The 21,527-nt window shown below is 45.3% G+C and overlaps 1 protein-coding gene across 4 annotated transcripts; it reads left to right on the top strand.

Moving 5' to 3' along the window:
- Positions 1-108: 108 nt before the first annotated feature.
- mypn (myopalladin) lies at positions 109-20,486 on the top strand. 4 transcript variants are annotated; one of them, XM_080508143.1, is made up of 22 exons: positions 114-245; positions 1,896-1,984; positions 2,179-3,240; positions 7,401-7,576; positions 8,083-8,134; positions 8,845-9,238; positions 9,348-9,422; positions 9,505-9,646; positions 10,630-10,653; positions 11,030-11,146; positions 11,240-11,990; positions 13,335-14,576; positions 14,664-14,796; positions 15,390-15,467; positions 16,269-16,490; positions 16,569-16,718; positions 16,826-16,905; positions 17,456-17,582; positions 17,673-17,880; positions 17,952-18,117; positions 19,905-20,038; positions 20,133-20,486. In XM_080508143.1, exons 3-22 carry the CDS (start codon positions 2,183-2,185, stop codon positions 20,309-20,311), a joined length of 5,508 nt encoding a protein of 1,835 aa, XP_080364269.1. In that variant the 5' UTR covers positions 114-245; positions 1,896-1,984; positions 2,179-2,182; the 3' UTR covers positions 20,312-20,486. The 4 variants fall into 4 exon arrangements, with proteins under 4 accessions (XP_080364268.1, XP_080364269.1, XP_080364270.1 ...); XM_080508144.1 differs by lacking the exon at positions 15,390-15,467; XM_080508141.1 differs by having other exon boundaries at positions 17,456-17,880.
- The last annotated feature ends 1,041 nt before the right edge of the window (positions 20,487-21,527 follow it).

Below are 21,527 nucleotides of genomic sequence, written 5' to 3'. Positions count from 1 at the left end.
CACTGACAAATGTTGCTACTTTTACTGGTGACGGGTTACCGTAGCGACTCGACTCCGCATTTCCCTGCAAACTTCAAGGTTAACTCGGCGTGAGGGGGAAACAAAAAACAAAAAACTGGGAAGGCCGGGCGGCTGCCTGCATCCCAAGACTCTCCCCGGGTGGCAGCGGCAGGAACACTGGAATCGCCCCCTTTCGGCACAGGTGGAGGATTTAGCGGTCCTTCAGAGGCGGGTGGATTCTGAAGGTAAAAACAACGCCGCCCACTTAATTCAATTGTTCGCCGAGTCCCCTGTTGACTGTCTTTTTGGCATCGGCCTTCCGTGCTGTGTATAGCCTGAGAAAATCTCTGACACTGAGCCTCAGACGAGTCTATTTCTGTTTGAATGCTATGCTCCTGTTTAATTGAATTATCTTAACCTGCCTGGATGTGGTCAGCCGGGGGTTGGGGGGGGGGGGGGCTTCTCTCTGGACTCTGGCTGGGTTATCACACCCAGCCGGGTCCCATTTATGATAATTACAGTCGTGTTTGTGTAAGTGAATTAATGCCTGTTGTGACTGATGAAAATCGGGGCCACGGGATGAGGGGGAGCGCAGCTTTTTGCGTGTGCGTGTGTGTTGATTTTCTTCATGTAAACTGACCCCTCGCTATTATTAGATATGACTTGGTGGGCTTGGAGCCTGTTTGCAGAGGATTAATGTACACAACAGCTGCAGCTTCAGGCCTGTTGGAAGGGCATTGCCGTCTCTTAATTGCGCTGATTTGAGTGTCAGTAGCATGTGTGAGCCCTATCTAATGTCTGTATTCAATAACTTGTGTCAAAAAGTTGTGCAAAGTCTAAACGTCACCTCAGTCGTAGGGGGACGAGGGAGAAGAAAAAAAAAAAGAAAGTTGTGCCATCAGGTCTGGTGTCAGCTCATGAACCTGATACTCTGCGGAGGCCGGAGGAAGGTGGAATTAAGGCCGAAATAAAAAAGCTATTTTTAACAAATATCCACTCCTTTTAACCACGGACGCATCTCTGCTTTGTCTTTGTGCCAAATATTCCACAACAGATTGTGTGAACATGCCATTCAGTCTAATATTGTGAGATATATTTCGGCTGCAGAGCAGTGCAAATTTAGTATGTTGTTTAAAAAACTAAGGGAACACAACAACACAGTTGCACTTAATTTACCGATATGAGGTTTAAATACATTGGTTTGTGAATCACCGTTGCCAGCCTGAACGGCTTTAATCAGTGAAAGTGTATAAATCAGCTGAGGCGGAGTCGACCACTCATCTATCAGTCATTTAAAGGTGCGCTATGTGAAATTCAGGCTGTGCCACTTTGGTGCATTGGTTGGCAGTAGTGAGCCACGTAGAGGCCAGCACAGGTTGCATTGATTATGTTTTCTGCTGTGCAATGCTGGAATAAACTAGAACATCTCATCCTGTCATTTCAGAAGAAATAAAGTCATAAATTAGGATTCAGTTCCTTTGGAGCTAAATGTGCAGCAGCATAAGGACAGACTGGATTGAGAAGGGCAGTTGCTTGTCTTCAACATGCATTCAGCTGAATATTGAGACGTCAGTGAAATGATATTACAACTTTTGTTCCCTCGTAGTAGTTTAATAATGAAAAAAGTAAGAACCTGAAATAACTACTCCGAATTTATTGTAATGCAGTGATAGTGGACTGTTGTGGAAGTCCAGCAGAGGACTTTACCTTTATCAATGAGAACATTTATTACTAATTTACCCACTTAAAGCATCCGGGAAGCCACAATGAAAATGATGAGAGTATTGAGCACAGCGACACCCCCGACATTGCAAAACTGCAGAAATCACAATGGGGGGGGGGGTCTGGTTGTTCAAGAGAATCCATTGACTAATAACACACTTTCTATCTTTTAGCTTTAGAATAAATACTGCGATCATCGTGACCTTGCTTGCAAAACGAAGACACTTCTGAATGTCTCATCTGGAAACAAGAAGTAAAATAAGTAAGAAAGTTCAGCTGCATTATTCATATTTAACTCTTATAGGACATTCATATTGTCTTGATGGATTTTATGTCATAAACAAAGTTTGAGTCGTCAACAGTGTGGAGGAGAGTGGATATCGTTCAAAACACTTGCAGAGTGTCACTAAAACACACTTTCATGCTTTTAATCGATTGTTTTGTTGTTTCCCCCAGAAACATGCAAGAGAACAAAGTGGAGCCGACTCCGTCCCTGTCTGAGCTGTTAAGGGAGAGCTACCTGGCCGAGGCCAGAGCCCAGCAGCGCCACAGCGAGATGAGTCGCTCGGACGCCTCCTCGTCGCGCCTTCAGATCTACGGCTCACTCAAAGGAAAGGCGGAGGACGCCGCAGGTCACAACGACGCCCAGTTCCCGGACCTGTCGGCCTTCCTCAGCCAGGAGGAGCTGGATAAGAGCGTGAACCTGGCCCGTCAGGCCATTGGACACGACCCCCGCGAGGAGAGGGCAGAGGTCAAGGCCTCGTCAGGCATTTCCTCAGCCTCGGTTTCCTCCGCCACACCCTCGGCTTCTCCTTTCTCTCACACCGCTCCGCCGACTGGGGCCTTAACCCCGTCAGTCCCGGAGTCTAAAGAACTGCCAGTGGCGCCGACGCCCGACAGAAAGCTGCACAAAGCGTTCACGCAGCAGGACAACGTGATGACGAACAGCAGGGACCCCAGTGAGGCGCTCCACGATTACAGCAAGTCGGCGAGAAACACCCCGTATGGTCCCGAGACCCAGTCCAAGAAGGAGTTCCTCAACAAGGCAGCAGACTTCATCGAGGAGCTCTCCTCCCTCTTCAAGGCCAACAGCTCCAAAAGGGTGCGACCGAGATCCTGCAAAACCCACCGGACTCGAGTCCCGAACAAGACCCAGGCCGACGGGGAGGTTTACCCCCTCGGCCCCGACAACAGGGAGCGCGGCCTCATGCCTTCCGAGGCCGAGGCAGGGCGAGCGAGTCCCGCCGTCAGCCACCAGCCGGCCGTCCCGCTGGACCCGGCGACCGCACACGCCGAGTTCCAAGACTGCAGGGTTGCCGAGGAGCAACAGTACGACTCCGAGTCCCGGGAGGCAGAGCGAGAGGCCGAGAGCTTCGCTCCAGCAGAAACACCGTACTCTGCAGAGCCTGTGTGTGAGCCGCCTCAGTTCATCCAGAAACTGAAGAGCAGGGAGGTTCCTGAAGGCAGCAAGGTCCAGCTGGACTGTATCGTGAGAGGACTACCAGTGCCCGAAGTCCGGTAAGAAAGCACCCGACATTCCTCCACGAGAAGACCCCTTTCTGTTTAGAGGCACTCTAGTTATTAACCCACATTCAGCTCAGTGAAAGAAGCGAACAACAACATCTCGTTGGGCTCTTGACTGCGTACAGAAGGATCTAATTCTTTTCTTTGAGGTTGAATGACAGTAGAGCAAGGAGGACGAGAGGCTCAGTGTTTGGATACCAGCTCAACACTTTATTCTCCACTACGGTATCATCCATCAGCTATCTCAGTTTGATGTGAAAATATTCAACAAACTCAAACAACACAAGCATCAGTGAGAGCAACAACTGATCAACCTATTTCAAAATATAATAATAATAATGTTTGTTATCAGTACTTTCAGTCATCTTCATTCAATTTGCTTTATTGCTGGTTTCACTTTACTCTTATTAGTGTAATGAAAATTACGTTAAGATGCATTAAGATTACTTTTCTAGTTACTCCAACAAAACGGTAGTTAATCACGATCATTTCATTCACATGGAGCTGTGTTCTGTTTGCGCTGCTCCGCCACTTTGGCTGGCGACTCCTGTGCTTGTCAATCTAATGCTGACTGATTCACTCATTCATTGTGCGGATATGAACTCATCTGACTCCAGATCCTGAACTGTTAGCATTAACGCTAATGCTGTAAAGTTCACATCCCTTGTTATTTGGAATGAATCCAGGGCTGGCATCCTTCATCTAAAACTGGATTTAAGTGAATCTGCTTCTCTTCAGATGTTATAAAAGCTTCAGGCCGGACAGAAAAGCCTTGTCACAGTCGTCTAGACTGCAAATTATTTGACACTTGCCAAGATTTAAAACCTTATTTTTAGACATGATAAATAATGTGGCTCATTTTTCTATTTATTTACTTATTTTTGGTCCAAGGATTGTACAGTATAATCTTTAATGTGCATTTAAAAATCTTATTTCAAGATGAAGTAGAGTTTAATCACTGCATGGACGGATAATTTCACTCATTTTAAGTAATTTTCTTCTCAAATGGAGTCTTTCTATCTTATATGTGAAATACCCTTTTTTTGCAGTGTATTTCCAGTCAAACCAAAAAGAAGTAACATGACCATACAACATTTACATTTGCCTTACATTACTTTAAACAAAGAATAGTGAGATTACAGCAACATGTTACTCTCTTTGAAACCACGTTAATACAACACCATTAGGTATGTCATTTGTAAAGTGATAAAGTGGTTATGAACTTGTATAGTATATTAGTACTGTAGGATTTTTTTTTTTCCTATTTCATATATCCACTACACCACCATGCTGCGCTACTGCATCGATGCCCCAATCATAAATAATTAACAGATAACGGCACAAATAAGATAAATCACACTACTATATGTAATTGCACCAAGAAGTTCTGAAGAGTTATAACATTTTTCACTCGGAAGATATGATGACCTGTATTTAAATGTCAAGTCAGCGACATGTTCACTTCTTATGCATTTTAAGGAGTTTAAAAATAAAAAAAATTATATTGACAAAGATAATCTTGGAAAACTTGTCAGATATTGAATTGAGTGGTTCTGTGCTGAAGATGGAGGTGTGTGTGTCCACGTGCATGTGTGTGTGCTCTGACAGTACAATATAGAGTATATGAAGACGTGTGAGGATGAGTGATGTTGTGTTTTCCCTGGAGAGCCACACAAGGTGACATGTGAGGATAACCAACAGCTGATTCTCAATAGCATGAGTGTGTGTTTGTGCAGGCAGTGTGTGTGTGTGTGTGTGTGTGTGTGTGTGTGTGTGTGTGTGTGTGTGTGTGTGTGTGTGTGTGTGTGTGTGTGTGTGTGTGTGTGGGGTCAGTGGGCAAATAATAATTTTGTTCGGCTTACTGTTTTTAAGAAAACACCGGTCACTCTAATTATTAAACCCTCTGTTAATAATCTGAACTCATTTGTCTTCTTGCATCCTGCTGTTGGAACAGTCGGAGCTGCTGAAACAATGTTTTACTGTCACTGCTTGTTTTGTGCTTCTATATGACAAGTTGTTAGAAAATGCTTTAAAACAGTCGCCGCTTGGCTGTAAAATTCCCTCCCAGGAACGACGGGGAGTGACTTGAAAGGGTGAAGCTGAGGCGTTTAGACCATAGGGGGCATGGGCTTGTTAGTCCTGCTGCACATTGTTGAGGCTCTAACTTATACTTGTCCGGGGAGAATGTAGCTCCTGGCCATTTTTAGACCGGACTGGCAACGCGAGCTGCAGTCACGTCTGATAATGGAACTGACTGAGCCCCTGACAGAAGCATAAAGACTTTGGTGAGATGATTTATATCATTTTTTTTTAAACTGTGTGAATAGCTTTATACACTTTGCTTTTTGACTCAGCATCTTAGAGGCGTACTCATCTGAAGATTAGAGCTCCAGTTCAGTGGTTCAGATTTAGATGTAACACTGCGTTCACGTTGGGTTTCTTAACACAAAGCACTTTTCCTTCAGTGTGACGTTCGCTGTCGCTGTTGGTCGCTGTCACTGCTGCTGTGTGTCTAACTTATAGCACAGTTCGTCATGCTTCACGTTTCCCATCAGTTCGTGGCGGAGTATAGTCTCTGATGTGTCAGGGTACAACGTTGTGTGTATCAGGCACCTATCTTTAGCGTTGTACGTATGAGTTTGGGTCAGCCACGCAGAGATCCCAGGCTCCAGCGGGAATCTCCTCTCCGGTTCGGCCCTCCGGAGGGGAAAATAGCCCAGACAGGTGCAGCGGGCAGGGTCTTTGCCCCACAGACCAGGCCGCCACCTCCTCTGCTACTCATGGTTTCAATTTAGAGCCTTTGCTCAGTGGAAATGACACGGCAGGGCTCAGGCAGGATGGAGACGGCACATTCCAGGACTGTCGCCTGCGTTGCATCCAAGTTAGCGGGAACAGATCTGTACAGCGGCTTTGTGTTCTTCCTGGAAGACAAATATCAAAGTTCCAGCTCGTGTTTTTGTTTGAAACTACTTTGGGAAACCCACTGTGGTGTATAGAGTTTGACACTTCAACAAAGTTAAGCCACGTGTGTATTCATCAAGAAAAAGTGGCCGGCTGTCCTAAAGATTATCCACATTAGTGGTGAAAGCCCTGGATGTGATTTATGGCGGTACGGTGACGCCTCGGCAGTGAGCAACACATCACCTCATTCCTGTTTGTTTATTGGCTGGATTTTTATAAAGCATCAAGGTGTCATCCTCCTAAAATAGACGGGCGCTGGCGTTGAAGCTGATGCATATGTTGCTGGCGAAGGCCAGGAAGAAGTTTGTGGTTTACCATTATAGTTTTACAAAGATAGAAGTAGACTGAAGCACCAGGTTTTGATCGAGGCAGAACAGGCTGTTAGGAAGGTTTTTCACTGTTATTCATCAAGGTCTGTAATGATTTTTTAAATGTTCTAATCCTAATCGAACCCCACTGAAATTATAGATTACAAAATTGTGTACATTCTTCAAGACGCTGACCTGATGTAACTTGGTTTGAGTGGTTGCGGTGCTGTTTTTTGGGTTTTTTTTGTTCACGTCGGTCCAATTCTCCTGTCACGACATGACGGTGGCGTGTCTAAGCTTTCTGTCACCTTTAACTTCACATCAGCGGTTTTATGCTCCTCGTCTTCACAACATGAAAATGTGCACTGGAGCGGCCTCCGACCTGGCACGACAGGCCGGTGTTGCTTCTTGTCTTACAGGGAAAAGAGATAGGGCTTGCTCATCGAAACGTTTTCCTCTTGGCCTGCATAACTCCACCGGGCGGCATCGAGCCAGGAACATTATTAGGGAACTGAGACAGACACCACATAGTATCAGCCTTGTTGAAATGGCGCCAGAAGGTTAATGGAAGAAAAAGACTGTTTTAAAAAAAACAAAAAAAAGAATGTTTGTTGGGGGAGTCTTGGAATGTCCTTTTCAAAATGACTGGTCGCATTTCACAACTCAGACTGAAATGAAAGTTTGCGTTTTGAAGTAAACAAGTTGCAGTCCAGAGGTTAAAACTGAATCAACTCTATTAGCCAAACCAAGTCGAGGAAAACATAGAGGAAGGTTGTCCTGCGACGACCTGCAGATAAAACCAATGAAAGTGCATGCCACTTTTCAAATGGAACAATGCAGAGCAATGAAGGGACCAGTGTTCAGCTTCTTTCTCTCAATCTGCAGGTGGTTCTGTGAGGGCAAGGAACTGGAAAACAGCCCCGACATTCAGATCGTCACCAACGGCGAATTGCACACGCTGATCATCGCCGAGGCGTTTGAGGAAGACACCGGACGCTACTCCTGCTTTGCCTCGAATTTCTATGGTACCGACTCGACGTCAGCAGAGATCTACGTCGAAGGTGAATCTCAAGGTTTCCTGACTCTTTCAAGGCGGGACGGGTTGAGTCATGGTTGTTCTTATATCGTACTCATTTGTAAAGAAAGCTTAGTTTGGGGGGGGTCTACTTTTTTGGTCACGATGTAATTTTATTTAATGCACTTCTCAATACAATTTTTCTTTATTTCTCTCTGAATGCTAAATCCTCACATTAACAGGTGCCAGTTAACACCACTGTACTAAAAACAATATTCACTCGTTTCTCAACAATGAAGAGTCAACCACAGAGCAGCTGAAAATGATGATGTGGCAATAAACCTTAGGTGGATGCTCCATTTACATCACATCTTTGTTTCTGTGAGGTCAAGTAGGAGGAGGATGAATACCATGGGTAGGTTAGATCCACCGATAAAGTCGATAGTACTGGATTCTTTACACTGACACGTCATATTAGCATATTAGAAATGTGATTCCTCTGCTATACGTGACCCCCAACAACGCCAAGAACGATTGTGTTTTCTTCTTCAGGAGCCTCCTCTTCAGAGTCGGAAGGGGAGCAACAGTTTGAACATGTAGCCCAGTGAGTTTCCACCATCAGCACCCACTTTATAACCTCATCTTATGGTTCCAACAGTACAGAAGTGCAGCACTGTGCCAAAGTTTGACGTCGATGTGACGAAATCCTGCAAAGCTCTTCATAAATTCCCCCCGGTCGGAAAAAAAAAATGCAAAGTGAATGAAATCAATATAACGTGGCCACATGTGTGGCTTGTTCACTTGTGCACAGTATTTGACCAACTGTACAAACATCCTGCAGAACTAACGACTGATCATTGGTGATCTTTGTTTGTGGGGCTATTATACTTACAAAAGGTTCCTACAAGAACATATTTGAGATGGAAGTTGAGACTGAGATGTTTACAGGTCCTTGTAATTATCCACAAATATGATAATGTTGGCATATACTTTTGAAAATTTTGATATGCATGTACAAATTAAAAAGTACACGCTAACCAATATGCAAATATAACTCTCTACATGCACTCAGGTTTTGCATATTTCACAAGTGAAGCAGCTCAATATTTGTGTCTCGTCATGTAATCCAAACAGTGAAAATCGACTCTATGGATTTCTGACAAGAGCTGAATGTTTGGGATTGTCCACTGCTCCGGTGGCAGGATAGATTTTGAGAAATCAGACTGTTTCCTAATGGTATCATTTTGTTTGTGAACCATTTCAGGAGAAAAAACTCCCAAAAAACACAATTTCTTTGATCTATGATTTTCAAAGGCCGCAGAGGAAACAAGCAAAGTTGTCCCCATCATTAGCTCCGTCTTCAAATCAAGATCTTTCCGCAAAAGAGGAAGACTGTGCGTCATGCGGGCCTGCAGCGGCTGCTGAGGGACCGGCAGCGGAGCGTTCGTCACCGCCAAGCAGCCAGACAGACCCAGACTCGGTCCCGACACTCCGGATACCCGCAGCTCCGGTCCCAGAGCTCCTTCAGGTGTGTACGGGGCGCCCGGCTCAGGACCAGGCCTCGGTGTCGCCTGCACAGCTGTGTCCCGCTCTGTCAAATGACACGGAGCTCACAGAGGCACCGGAGGCGCCACAGCCGGGTCAGATCGCTCCAGCTGCAGCTTTAAACCCAGCAGGGACTGACCCATCACAAACACCTCAGCTTGAGGTACAGTATCTATAATACATACTTCCATTATCACACTCGTTATATATAGTTTGGTTTTTTTTTCCCCTCCAACACATCTTCTGTAGCTGTTTCTTTGTTGAATCTTCAGAGTCCAAGTTCAAACCACAACTATCCACAAGGACTCAACGGACAACCCATCATGGCCGCTCCTGTATTCACAAAGGTAAAGCTGCTCTACAAAATGATCTGTTATGCTGCTGTGTATCACTCACTGGTGTAGCTTATTGGCTGCTTTGTCCCATCAGAGCCTGCAGGACCTCACTGCACTGGAGAGCCAGCTGGTGGTGCTAGAGTGTCGTGTGAAAGGAGTGCCCTCACCCAAAGTGGACTGGTACAGGGAAGGGAAAGCCATAGATGACTCTCCCGATTTCAGGATCCTGCAGAAAAGTAAGTCCTGCTGCTGTAATCACCTCAGAAAGTCACAAAAGGAGACATTTAAAAAGGGAAATACCGCACAAGCATCACTGAGAGTAATGGTCCTTCCACTGGCTCTTCAACTCATATAACCTGTCGCCCTAACATTTACTGGCAGGTTATCATATGAATGCAACAAATTGCATTAAGCATTTAAAAGATTGACCAGAAACCTTTTCTTTACATGGAACCTAAAAACATGAACAGTATATAAGGTGTGATATGAAAGTTCTTTGTTTTTAGTTGCTGTTTTGAGAGTGATTGTATAGGTACATTATATTCTTTGTGTGTGTGTGTGTGTGTGTGTGTGTGTGTGTGTGTGTGTGTGTGTGTGTGTGTGTGTGTGTGTGTGTGTGTGTGTGTGTGTGTGTGTGTGTGTGTGTGTGTGTGTGTGTGTGTGTGTGTGTGTGTGTGTGTTTTTAATGACTTATTCATTATTAATGGATTTATTCACATGGTCTGTTGCTCTCAAAATTAAAAACATTTCTAATGAAAATAACAATATGTCTCCATATTACAGCAAATAAAACCTCCAACATTTTTATGTATAAGTTAATTCTCAGAAAGCTCTTTAATGATGCTAAGGGATTAGCAAACAAGAAGGCGTTTGTCTTAAATGATTCATATTTATATAAAATTGTATCCAATAGGATGGTTTTTTTCAATCCCACATCATTAAAAATGTTAAGATTCCTGCATTGCGTGTGACAGCACTTTATCAAAGCAAATATTTAGACTATCTTTGAAATGTTCTCTCTCATCCGGCAGCATAAATAAAGCGATTGGGTTCAAATTCGGGGCAAAATAACAAAATATTAGTCATTTTGCATCAGCTGAGCATGAAACTGATATTCCATCAGTGATCGACAGTTTCTCAAAATGCTGACGCTACTCAGCCCTAATATCAGCACTTGATTTGCCCTTCATGAGGAATATTGTACTTATTTGTGTTTCAGAGCCCAGATCTCCTGCTGAAACAGGTACGTGTTTCACTCAACCCTCGTTTGAAAACACAAAGTGTTGACCACAGTGAACCTGTCCTCACACACTGCTGCACTGTGTACATATTACTCTACTGAAGTGTTTATAGTCCTTGGCTGAGGCTTCTGCTCTTCTTCTGTACAAAAGCCAGGGCTGCTTATTCCCTGACTCTGAGCCATATAAGGTAGTTTTTCATCGAAGCACCGTGGTAAATCACTTCAACCTGCTCAAGCTGCAAAGAAGCCTCATAGCGAAGCTTTTGAAAACTCATGTGCCTTTCTCTGCAACATCGAGATACTTTGATCATGGCTGAAGCCATCGCACAGAGGACGTGTTTTGAGTGAGTATCACCTTTTTTTCTTCCTTTACCTTTAGAGGAAATATGCACTTTGGTCATTGCCGAGGTCTTTCCTGAAGATTCAGGGATGTTTACTTGTACAGCAAGCAACAAGTATGGAACCGTGTCGAGCGCTGCTGCACTGATGGTCAAAGGTAACCGTCTCGCTTAAATTCACAAGAGTTCTCTGGTATAAAGTTCTTACTTATGTTTTCATTAAAACCTGTAAATCTATTGATTCTCTTTAGGCAATGGCAGCGAAAGCAACCACGTGAGGCCTTTCACGACCCTCACAATAGAGCCCAGTCGAATTCCAGAGTTTTCCAAATCGGAAGATGCCGCGAGCCATCCAGAGGTTCTCATGACCAGCAGCATCAAGCCGCACTCCAGCACCATTCGGCTGGACCCTCTCGTCTCCAGCGCCGTACGCTTGGACCCCTTAAACACCAGCACGCTCCGCCTGGACCCGCAAAGCTCCAGTATGTTGCGTCCGGACCCCATTCGCTCCAGTGCGGAACCATCCTGCCTCAACTCTCACAGCGTCAGCACGCCAAACCTAGACCCTGTCTCCCTCCATCAGCACCCTGCTGGATCCAACGGCGCTCTTCCAGATGCACAGAGCGGCAGGCAGATCCTCTCCTACCCGAAACCCTTTGTTTCTTCACCCGCTGTCGAGAAGCCAGCAGAACAGGAAGCGTGCCGACCTCCGGCGACGTCCCCTGACGCAAGCTCCAGAGTAAAGGCCGTCCCGAACCATCAGAACGGGAGCGCCGTCGTGGTTCCTCTGCCCGATCCTCCTCCTAACTCCTGTTTAAAGACGGGCACGGCGAACAACCACAAAGACTCGCGCTCCGGCTCCAGAGTCGGTCTGCGTGTGCACTTCAAACTGCCCGAGGATGAGGTGGATGAACGCAATGACGTATCCGGTCAGTCTGATGAAGACATGGCCCATTCTTCAGTGAACAAGGAACCACCACCAGTGCTGGCTAAACCCAAACTGTGAGTAGCAGCAATGAGGAAACAAACAACGTGAAAAACAAACCAGGAAAACAACAGATCTGATGCAGTTTAGAACAGGAAATAAAACGAGCCATAGAGGAAGGAACCCATGATGAAGAATCTAGGAAGTGTGGTTTACATCCTCTAATACACCTTCAGCTTCAAACCTGAAGGGAGGGGTTAACAAAGCACATACATTAGTTGATCAAACCTCATAATCACACATATTTTAGATGTGTATGCATACTGTGTGTATACATGAGGTACAAAGTAACCTTCGATTATGACACTGTACATGGGGGTAAATAAGACATTTACAAAAGAATGAGCTCACTTTATTAATATTTTTTTAATCAGGCTGTTAATCTTCCTGCAAATAAAGTCTCCAAACATTGTGATTTCTTTGTGGTCTCCAGAAAGATCCGCAGTAAAATCACACTGGACCCCTGAACTTAGAGCCAACACTCCTTCCTAAACATTATACGTATAATTGAGGTTAATTCTGAATGAAACATTTTTTTTAAATAAAATTAGTTGTCCGATACAAGCTGTAACACCCCTGCCAGTAATTACATTTTGACCTACATTGTGGGAAGAGCAACTTCACTTTTGAAGGTCAATATAGATTATAATTTTTGGATAGTTTCTTTTCATTTGACATTGAATCTCCCTAATTTTAAGAGCTTTTTTTTTTTTTATCGTGTCGCCAATTCTTCTGCCCTGTGGTGATATCTTGAGGGGAAAAGTTCAGTCTGAAATGGTATTAAAGTGCGAGTTCAGGGCTGTGTTAAACGTGGAGAGGTGGGCGGTCTGTTCACTCTAAGACAGCAGCTGTGATCACTTTGATTCATAAACGATCGCAAGCGGACCTCAAATGTGGCTCTTCCAGCTTTCTAAAACAAAGGATGGCATTTTTTATTTGTAAGTTCACCTTTATTCATGTATCAAAGACTTGAAATGATGCTGTAAAGAAACTTGATTCCTTGTTTCATGTTTGTTTTTTGTTTTTTTATGCAAGACATCATTGGCTAAACAACATAAAATTAAGATATGATTGATATGATTGATATGAGATATGATGTTTGTTTACTTCATAGTTTGTAAATTAGACGTTACCTCATGATAAGTCAAAGATAACATGCTGTTTATAGAACAGTGCGAAGTGTTTAAAGCCCGTACAGTGATGTTTGTGGGCTCCCGAGGTGGTCGTCCATAAAAGGGCAGAGTTCTTCATGCTGACTTTGGCTCATTCCTGCCGGGGTTTACTGCATCGACCTAATTCATCACAACTGAGCCTCCCTCATCCTCACCATGTATAGTTTTGACTATTCTTTAACTCCGCAGGGACCCGGCTCAGCTCCAGCTCCTGCATAACCAGGTGCTGATGGAGCAGCAGCAGGAGACCGAGCCCCAGAGCCAGACCAGCGTCCAGACCCCGTCCCACCCCCCATTCCAGAGCCACGCCAAGCCCGAGGTCCAAAGCCCCCAGGAAGTGACCACGCTGTGGTCTCCCAGGCTGCAGCATGAGCCCAACACGCCACCCTTCCAGGCCTACCGCAACACGACGGCACCCCTGCAGCAGGCCGCACCATCTGCACCTCCTCAGAAAACCCCGGTGGCCCCCCCTGCTCCCACCCTCGCCCCTGCTCCCACCCGCACTCCTGCCCCCACCCTCGCCCCTGCTCCCACCCGTACTACTGCCCCCACCCTCGCCCCTGCCCCCACCCTCGCCCCTGCTCCCACCCGCACTTCTGCCCCCACCTTCGCCCCTGCCCCCACCTTCGCCCCTGCCCCCACCCGCACTCCTGCCCCAGCACCCAGAGCCACCTTCTCATCCCTGCACAACACTTCTCCTCTGACTTCCCCTCTCTCAGCTCCTCCTCATCTGAAGCCATCCCCCCTGGTGATGTCTCCTCCGCCTGCTCCTCAGCTGAACACAGCGCACGTATCGCACATCAACACCATCCATGCCTCCCACCTCAACCTGTCCCCCGCGGCACTTTCCAAAACTGCACCCCAGTTCTTCTCCCCCACTGCACCAAAGTTCAGCGTCGCCCCCACAGATTCCCCCTCAGCCCTGCATGACATCGTGTCGCCTGCCGCTATGCTGAGGAGCACCCACGCCTCCCTCATGAATCTAACCTCCATCTCCAGCACCTTCAGCTTCACGCGGCCAAAAGAGTTCATCGCCGCCCAGATCTTCTCGCCAGTCAGAAGCCCGTCTCCGACTGAATCGCCTGTGCCTCTCCTTCAGGAACTGGCTGCGGAGCTCAACTCCTCCGCCGCCAGCTCCCCGACTCTCCCGCCATTCCCCCCTCCACTCAGGACCTTCCCTACGAGGGTGCTGATGTCTCCCACCAGCCCTCCGTCCCTCGTGTCTTCGCCAATTCCGGGGTCGGCGCCATTCCTGAACAGCGTCTTCGGCTTACGAGCCCAGTCGCCGCCGCAGGCCTCCTCTCCCACCTCCAGCAGTTCCACTCCGAGCCCCATCCAGAACCCCGTGGCCTTCCTCAGCTCCGTGCTGCCATCCCTGAACCTGGGCCAGCCCACCAACTCCATGGGCCTGCCCAGGGGAGCTCCTGTCGGGTACGTCTTCTCTCACCGTCCACAAATGGCCTTCAGACTGGTAGTCGTCACACGTGCTGCTACATTGTGGTCCATTTATCGTTTCAGGTTGCAAAAAAAGGCTTCCAAGGTGCGAGTCCCATCAATAGAAGACATCCGAGAGAGCAAGGAGCTCCTCCTCCATGACATCGAGAAGAAACTTCGATTCAGAGACGATTCGCAACAATTTGCACATCAACAGGTACGAGCTGCAGCTCCGGCTGTTAGAGGACGTAGTGGTGAATAGATACAAGCTTCAGGAGAGACCAGAAGGTGGAGCCAATATTTTCCTCTTCATTTTGTCACACATGAGATACATATTACACTGCTCTGTGATTATGAATGCCAGCAAATATCAGGCTGAAATATTAGCAATGGCCAGTGTTTAACTCACCAGTCGCTGCCATGTATTTATTTTGTGTATCTTAAGATGATGTTTACTGTGCATTAACAGGTTCCTGTGCCGCTCTCTCACGCGTCTCAAGCTTTCTAGATGTATACATCATATGTATACATTCCGAGCTGATCGTGGCTTGACAGATGTAAAGTAAACTCACAGTCACAGTCAGAATGACTCAGAAGCAATGATGAACCTCAAATCAGCAGAGCACCGGTCAACAGCTCCTCCTCACTCATTAATGGTCTTTCATCATTGTTTGTCCACATTACATAACCAATCGGTGCATGCTAACAACAACAACAACAGCCCAGTTTGTATGTTTTACCATCACCATATGTGTGTGTCGGTGTTATGTACAGTTGGTGTGTTCATCATCCATCCCTATCCTCTCGTAGAAGCTGAATATTGAGGGGAAAACAGCGAGCAGACCGCTTGGACCAAACATTCCTGCTACCGTCATTAACTATGATGAGGTACAAGGATCTCCCCGTCTCAAGCACTTGCTTTGCTCGAGGCTGTATGGGTTCTTATCATGTTTCGTACCGGGATTTACAGTACTTTGGACATTGTCATCAACGTAACTTGAACACAGCAGTTATTTAATATCTCTAATCAAGCATCCGATCTTACTAATATATAACCTGCACGAAGAATCTAAACAGGTTTAAGAGGTAAAACTTTAAAGGAGAATAATGCATAGTCCTCTTCTTGAGCCGTAACGACCGGTTTTCCACACCGATGCTTGTATTTGCAGGAAATTATTTTGACATTGCTTAAAGGAGTCAGTCGACATTTAGTGAAAAATTACTCTCACAAACTTGTATTTCGGCCTCACATCTCAGACTCTTAAATAACTTCCCCGTATTTTCTCTGCTCAAAGTGACTGCAACTATGTTTTATTCACAATGAGGTGTTTCATGTCCAACTTCAACTCGTCTTCCTCTGTTCTCTGTTTTACCCTCAGACTTATTTGGTGTGGTTGGATAAGGAAAAAAGGTTTTAACTTAGCGAGTTTGATACTTCCAGAATGACCTCTGCATGATCCTCATCATCGCGTGGTTTAAAGTCTCAAATGTGTTTTGAGGTTTGAGTCGTGGACTGTGACTTTAAAACCGCCGATGTTTACGTCGTAAACAGACGCACGCTGTCTGGTGTTCCCGCGACTTTTTTGAGCGGCTGTGCAACACGTGTATGCGGCGCATGTCCTTGCAGAAGTCACTTCTTCGTGATTCAGTCGCCGTGGCTACGTTGATGGAGAAGTTTTCACTTTCCAGGAGTACAGAGTGTCCAATTTCGAGCAAAGGCTAATGAGCGAGATCGAGTTCCGTCTGGAGCGAACTCCGGTGGAGGAGTCGGACGACGAGGTGCACCACGACGACGTCCCCAGCGGAAAATGCATCGCACCCTTATTTGACAAGAAACTGAAGAACTTCCGAGCGATGGAGGGCGTGCCGGTCACCTTCTCATGCAAGCTTGTGGGAATCCCAGTTCCAAAGGTGAGATATTAATGCAAAACAACCGCAGGTTGTTCTCATTTTCAGTCCTCGCACTCAGCATTTGACGTCGCTCGTCAGGTTTACTGGTTCAAGGACGGCAAGCAGATCTTGAGGAAGAACATCCATTACAAGAAGCTAAGAGAAGGAGACGGGACCTGCGCTTTGCACATAGAGTGTACGACCAGTGACGACGACGGAAACTACACCGTCATGGCGGCTAATCCACAGGTTATACTCTTTTTTTTCCCCCTAAAATCACTTCCATGTTCACTACGTTGTGTTGTTTTTTTTCTTCTGTGACGTTTCTGGATCATTTGTGATTTCTTGATCATCAGGGACGAATCAGCTGCTCCGGTCATTTGATAGTCCAAACTGGACCTCCCCGAAACCGTCTGACACCGATTCACGCTCAGAGGTGAGCTGATCTGATGGAAGAAGGATCTCCCAGCAGCATCAGGAGAAACGATTTTGTCTCCCTGCTCAAGTCCACTTCAGTCAGCACACATGTGCCAGTCAGGAAGAGAATATTCTAAGAATTTGGTCCAGCATGAGCAGTTCCATGTTTCTCGATTCCTCAGCTTTTTTTTCCAGCCGTTTACAATTTGATTGTAGACAAAAGGTCAGATGTCAGAGTCTGGTGGGGACTGGAGCTTTCACTGGATCAGTCAACCTCAATGTGTCATCTCTCACAAGAGAAACGTCTTGAATATATACCACAATGAAAAGGGCACTGCCATTTCTCTTGCATTTCCATGTAACTATTAACCTAGATCTAATTCATAGTGACCTGTCAAAGTCACACAGGAGGAGTGAAAGTGAATTGTGTATTACAACGTGTTTGCGGGTTTATATAGAAGATAGAAACATCTGTCAATCCAGGAATTTGATTCTAATATGCACCGATGTTAAAGTGTATGTGTGTTAGGGTGTTGTTACATGCTCTCCTCACTTCTTCACGCGGTCAGGGTTCGAGCCCGAATACAGGAGGTTGAAGGCGAACAAACCCAGGAGCGCTTCTTTCGCCCGCACTTCCTCCAGGCTCCGGGGGACATGATGGCTCACGAGGGACGGCTGTGCAGACTGGACTGTAAGGTAGGACGCCGATCCTGGTGTGAAACACAAAATCCACTTCTGCATTACGACGTTGTCATTTTTATTTTATTTATTTATGTTTTTCCCCAGGTGAGCGGATTACCCAACCCAGAGCTGATGTGGCTGGTGAATGGAAGGCCGATCTACTCAGACATTTACCACAAGATGCTGGTGCGGGAGAACGGCGTCCATTCTCTGGTCATCGACCCCCTGACACAGATGGACGAGGGAACTTACACCTGCATCGCAAGCAACAAAGCAGGGCAGAGCTCCTTCAATCTGCAGCTTAAAGTCGTTGGTAAGGACTCCGCCGCACGCGACTCTCATGTGGCAGAACACACACGTATGACCGAGGACTTCCGCCCGTAGAGAAAGAGATGAAGCACCCGCCACAGTTCGTGGAGAAGCTGCAGAATATGGGGATTCCTGAGGGGACTCCTGTGAGGCTGGAGTGCCGCGTGGTGGGAATGCCGCCGCCGGTCATCTTCTGGAAGAAAGACAACGAGACCATTCCTAAAACTAAGGACAGAATCAGGTAAGAAGAAAGCTGCACTCGATTACGCATTTTCCACCATTTATGTTGATTTGAGCTATTTTTCCTATGTTAGTTAAATGTTAAGGACTTTTAAGCAGAGAGTTAAGAGTCCTTTTTGAAAATGACAGTGTGTAAATAAGCTACAAATAAGCTCAAGTGTTTATTTATGTATAATTTTCTAAAAGGAGCCACTACACAGGGGCAAAAGAGCCACATGAGGCTCTAGAGCCGCAGGTTGCGGACCACTGACCTACACAGTATACACAATAATACTATAGCAACAAGAAGAAATCAATGTATTAATCAATCGAAGTGTTGTTGCGTTGTGTTTATTCAAAACTTAAGTCATCCAGAATAATAATAAAAAACAAGCTGCCCTCAAAAAAGAAGGTTAAAAAGTACATTTCTAAAAATAAGCTTGAGAATATTACATGACACAAACATTTTAACTGTACAGTGCTTTAAGTACTGGATTATTTAAGTATAAAAAAAAGCGTGTCGTGGTGAAATGTAGCATTTACTCATCATATCTGGCTTCAGTTTAAACTCGAAATAGATTCAGACATTCCTGCAGTTTAATGTTTGGAGGCCTGTTCAAGCTCTATATGTAACAACGGCGTTCTGAAATATAATGTAATAAAACCTGAACTCTAGTAACTCATCAATCATGTAAAAAGATTTAACAATGTGATCTTAATATGTTTTAATGCTTAAATATCAATTTGTACTGATGATTGGAGAAGTCGAGTGCAGATTGACTATCATCATACATAAATACAATAAATTGTACATAGACATACCTATAAACAAATAGTCCAAACATTTAGAACTCATTCTTTCTTTTGCCGGCCACATAATGCAATATTAAAATGTTTTTAAGTTTTGGGCTCAGTGTCTTACATTATTACTATATTATTAACCAGTTATCTCATTTCAGGTTTTATTACATTATATTTTGAAACAGTCTGGGTTGTCGTTACACTGGGAGATGTTCAAACTGTAACTCAAGCTACAAACAGCCACACAATCCTCTGCTGGGATCGTTTTGAATGTTTCCTATAAATCCGATCTAGTTTATACATCTATAAGTGTCACTACAAGCGTCTGCATGTGGAGACACAAGAGCAGATCGGATTCAATCGGCCACTTGAATCAACAGAAATCAATACGACAGCTGGGGAATCGTCTGCGCTGCCTTTTGTGAAAAGTTGTGAGTGAGAACATTGTTAGTTCAGTGGTCCGCAAAGAGAACACAAAGTTGGAAAAGTCTTTTTTTTTTTATTGCTTGAAGCAGATTTACTGATTGCAAATTAAGCCTTTTCATCTTGGTGAAGAAAAATAGTTAAATGAGCAGTGTGGAAGTCTGAGCACAGCACAAGGATTTCCTTTTTTGAGAATGAATCTTAACCAAAAGAAAGCAATGGAGGGAAATATTATTAATTATTTAAATGATTTTAAAACTGATTTCAACACTAACACTGGGTATTTTAGTGAATAAGTCATCTCCCTTTACACCATCTCATACTGATCACTATTTAACCTTCAGCATACGTCTGGACTGTGGGAAACACAAAGAAATGGAGAACATGTAACTACTTCAAAATTCACCACGATATCTTTTTTTTTTTTTTTACAGTGTAACCCCAGAAAGCGTCGCTGCTTGTCATATTCTTTCATCTCCTGTCGGGCTGAACAGTGATCTTATCCAGTGAAAACAAAACGCAAATAAAATACATTGTGATCTCTGTTGGAATGAGAATACAAACTCTTTTATTTTCGCTTTTCAGCATGACCCAGGATGCAACAGGATACGTGTGCCTCCTCATCCAGCCAACAAGAAAAGACGACGCTGGCTGGTACACGGTTTCGGCTAAAAACGAGGCCGGGGTCGTGTCTTGCACCTCCAGACTTGATATCTATGGTAAATATCACGTGTAATTTCCCACCTTTACCGTCAGTGCGACGCGGCATTATGTGCACACTGCAGTGTGTAGTTATGTCGGCTACACTTTCAGCACAGTGGCATCAAAGCATCCCCGCGCCCATGAAGAAGGCGCCGCGGACAGGCAGCCGCTACGCCGCCCTGACGGGCCAGGGCCTCGACCTCCAGTCCATTTTCCCCACCTCGGACACCAGTCCCATCCTGTTCTCCAGCTCCCCGCCCGAGGCAACACTGGAGAGCGAGGAGCTGTGAGGGGGGGGCTCGGCGAGGAGGACGCGGATTGCCCCGAGCGGATTTCTCTTATTTTTGGTGTGACGCATTTGAAGTGATACATTCAGATTAGAACGACGATGAGTCGTTGTGTTAAAAGCTGCCGAGCGCCGATAACGTACCGGGGTTGTCACCATTCCTACTTACTCAAGTCATACGAGGGGGGCGGGCGGGCGGGGGGCGTTTCGCATGCGGATTTGCAAAGTCTTAGCTCATGAGCCATCGGTGAAGGCGAAACCTGTTTCCTGACAGGCTTGAGCGATTCACGTTGTGTGAGTGTGGTGAGGTTACTGAATGTTGGCGCTAGCATCTGTTCTTAACTGTTAATCCTGCTGTCAGTCACTGATTTTTACTGCAAATCACATACATGTGAAGTCGTTGCATTAGTTTCTATATATTTATATATATAAGTAGACATACTATATTGTTTCTTAGCAATGACAGATAGTTTAAAGTATGTTATTAGACCGTTTGAATGTGCCATTTGGATCAGTTGATGGAAATGGCTCCAGCAGGGTAGGATCCCTTTTTACATTGAATTTTGATTTCTTGATCACCACCTTGTTCACATCTTATGGCGCCATGTTTTTCATGTATATGCATGCCCGAGGCTGACGGTGATTCAGAAGTGAATAAACAAACGCAGCCATGGGCGGCGCTGTGCTTCAGGCCCATCCTGTTGATGGCTCATAGTTGAAACACTGGCAACACTTTCTTTGATTGCAATTTTCTTTTACAGGGTGATATAATTCATCTCTATTTTAACAAAGATGTACCTCTTGAATATCATCAGTAGTTCAGGAGGAATGAGTCTGCGAACTGATGCCTTTGCTTGACCTGATGACGAAAAGCTTTTTCATGACGACCGATAAACTCAAACGAAACTTCAAGTGAGTTTGAAAGCACACGTTCATCTGATGTAAAGTTGCACATTGTAAAATAGTTTTGTCCTTCTCAGAATAAAGTTATATTTATTCAAGCCGCTCAAGTGGGTTTTTGTCGGTACCTCGAGTTGCTTCCCTTCTTCGGCCCGTCTCGTCGGAAGTCATGGCCGGCAACGTTACGTTCGTCAAATCTGCGCGGTTGCTGAGAGCGTGTTTTGACTGCGCTGTAATCAGAGCCCTATTAGCTTAAACTGATGCTCAGTTCCACACAAGTAGAAAAAGCTCAGAAGCCAATTAAGCATTACTAATCAGTC

Source organism: Blennius ocellaris, assembly GCF_963422515.1.
Source record: "Blennius ocellaris genome assembly, chromosome: 13".
NCBI lineage: Eukaryota > Metazoa > Chordata > Actinopteri > Blenniiformes > Blenniidae > Blennius > Blennius ocellaris.
Note: the sequence above shows the minus strand (reverse complement) of the source record. Positions and strands in the feature narration are given on the sequence as shown.

Bases quoted from the DNA above. Each gene is read 5' to 3' on its own strand.
- mypn (XM_080508142.1), top strand. From the start codon at position 2,183: ATGCAAGAGAACAAAGTGGAGCCGACTCCGTCCCTGTCTGAGCTGTTA. The intron at 8,135-8,844 runs GTGAGTTTCCAC...TGATTTTCAAAG, and splicing joins CAGTTTGAACATGTAGCCCA to GCCGCAGAGGAAACAAGCAA. The intron at 10,654-11,029 runs GTACGTGTTTCA...CTTTACCTTTAG, and splicing joins CAGATCTCCTGCTGAAACAG to AGGAAATATGCACTTTGGTC.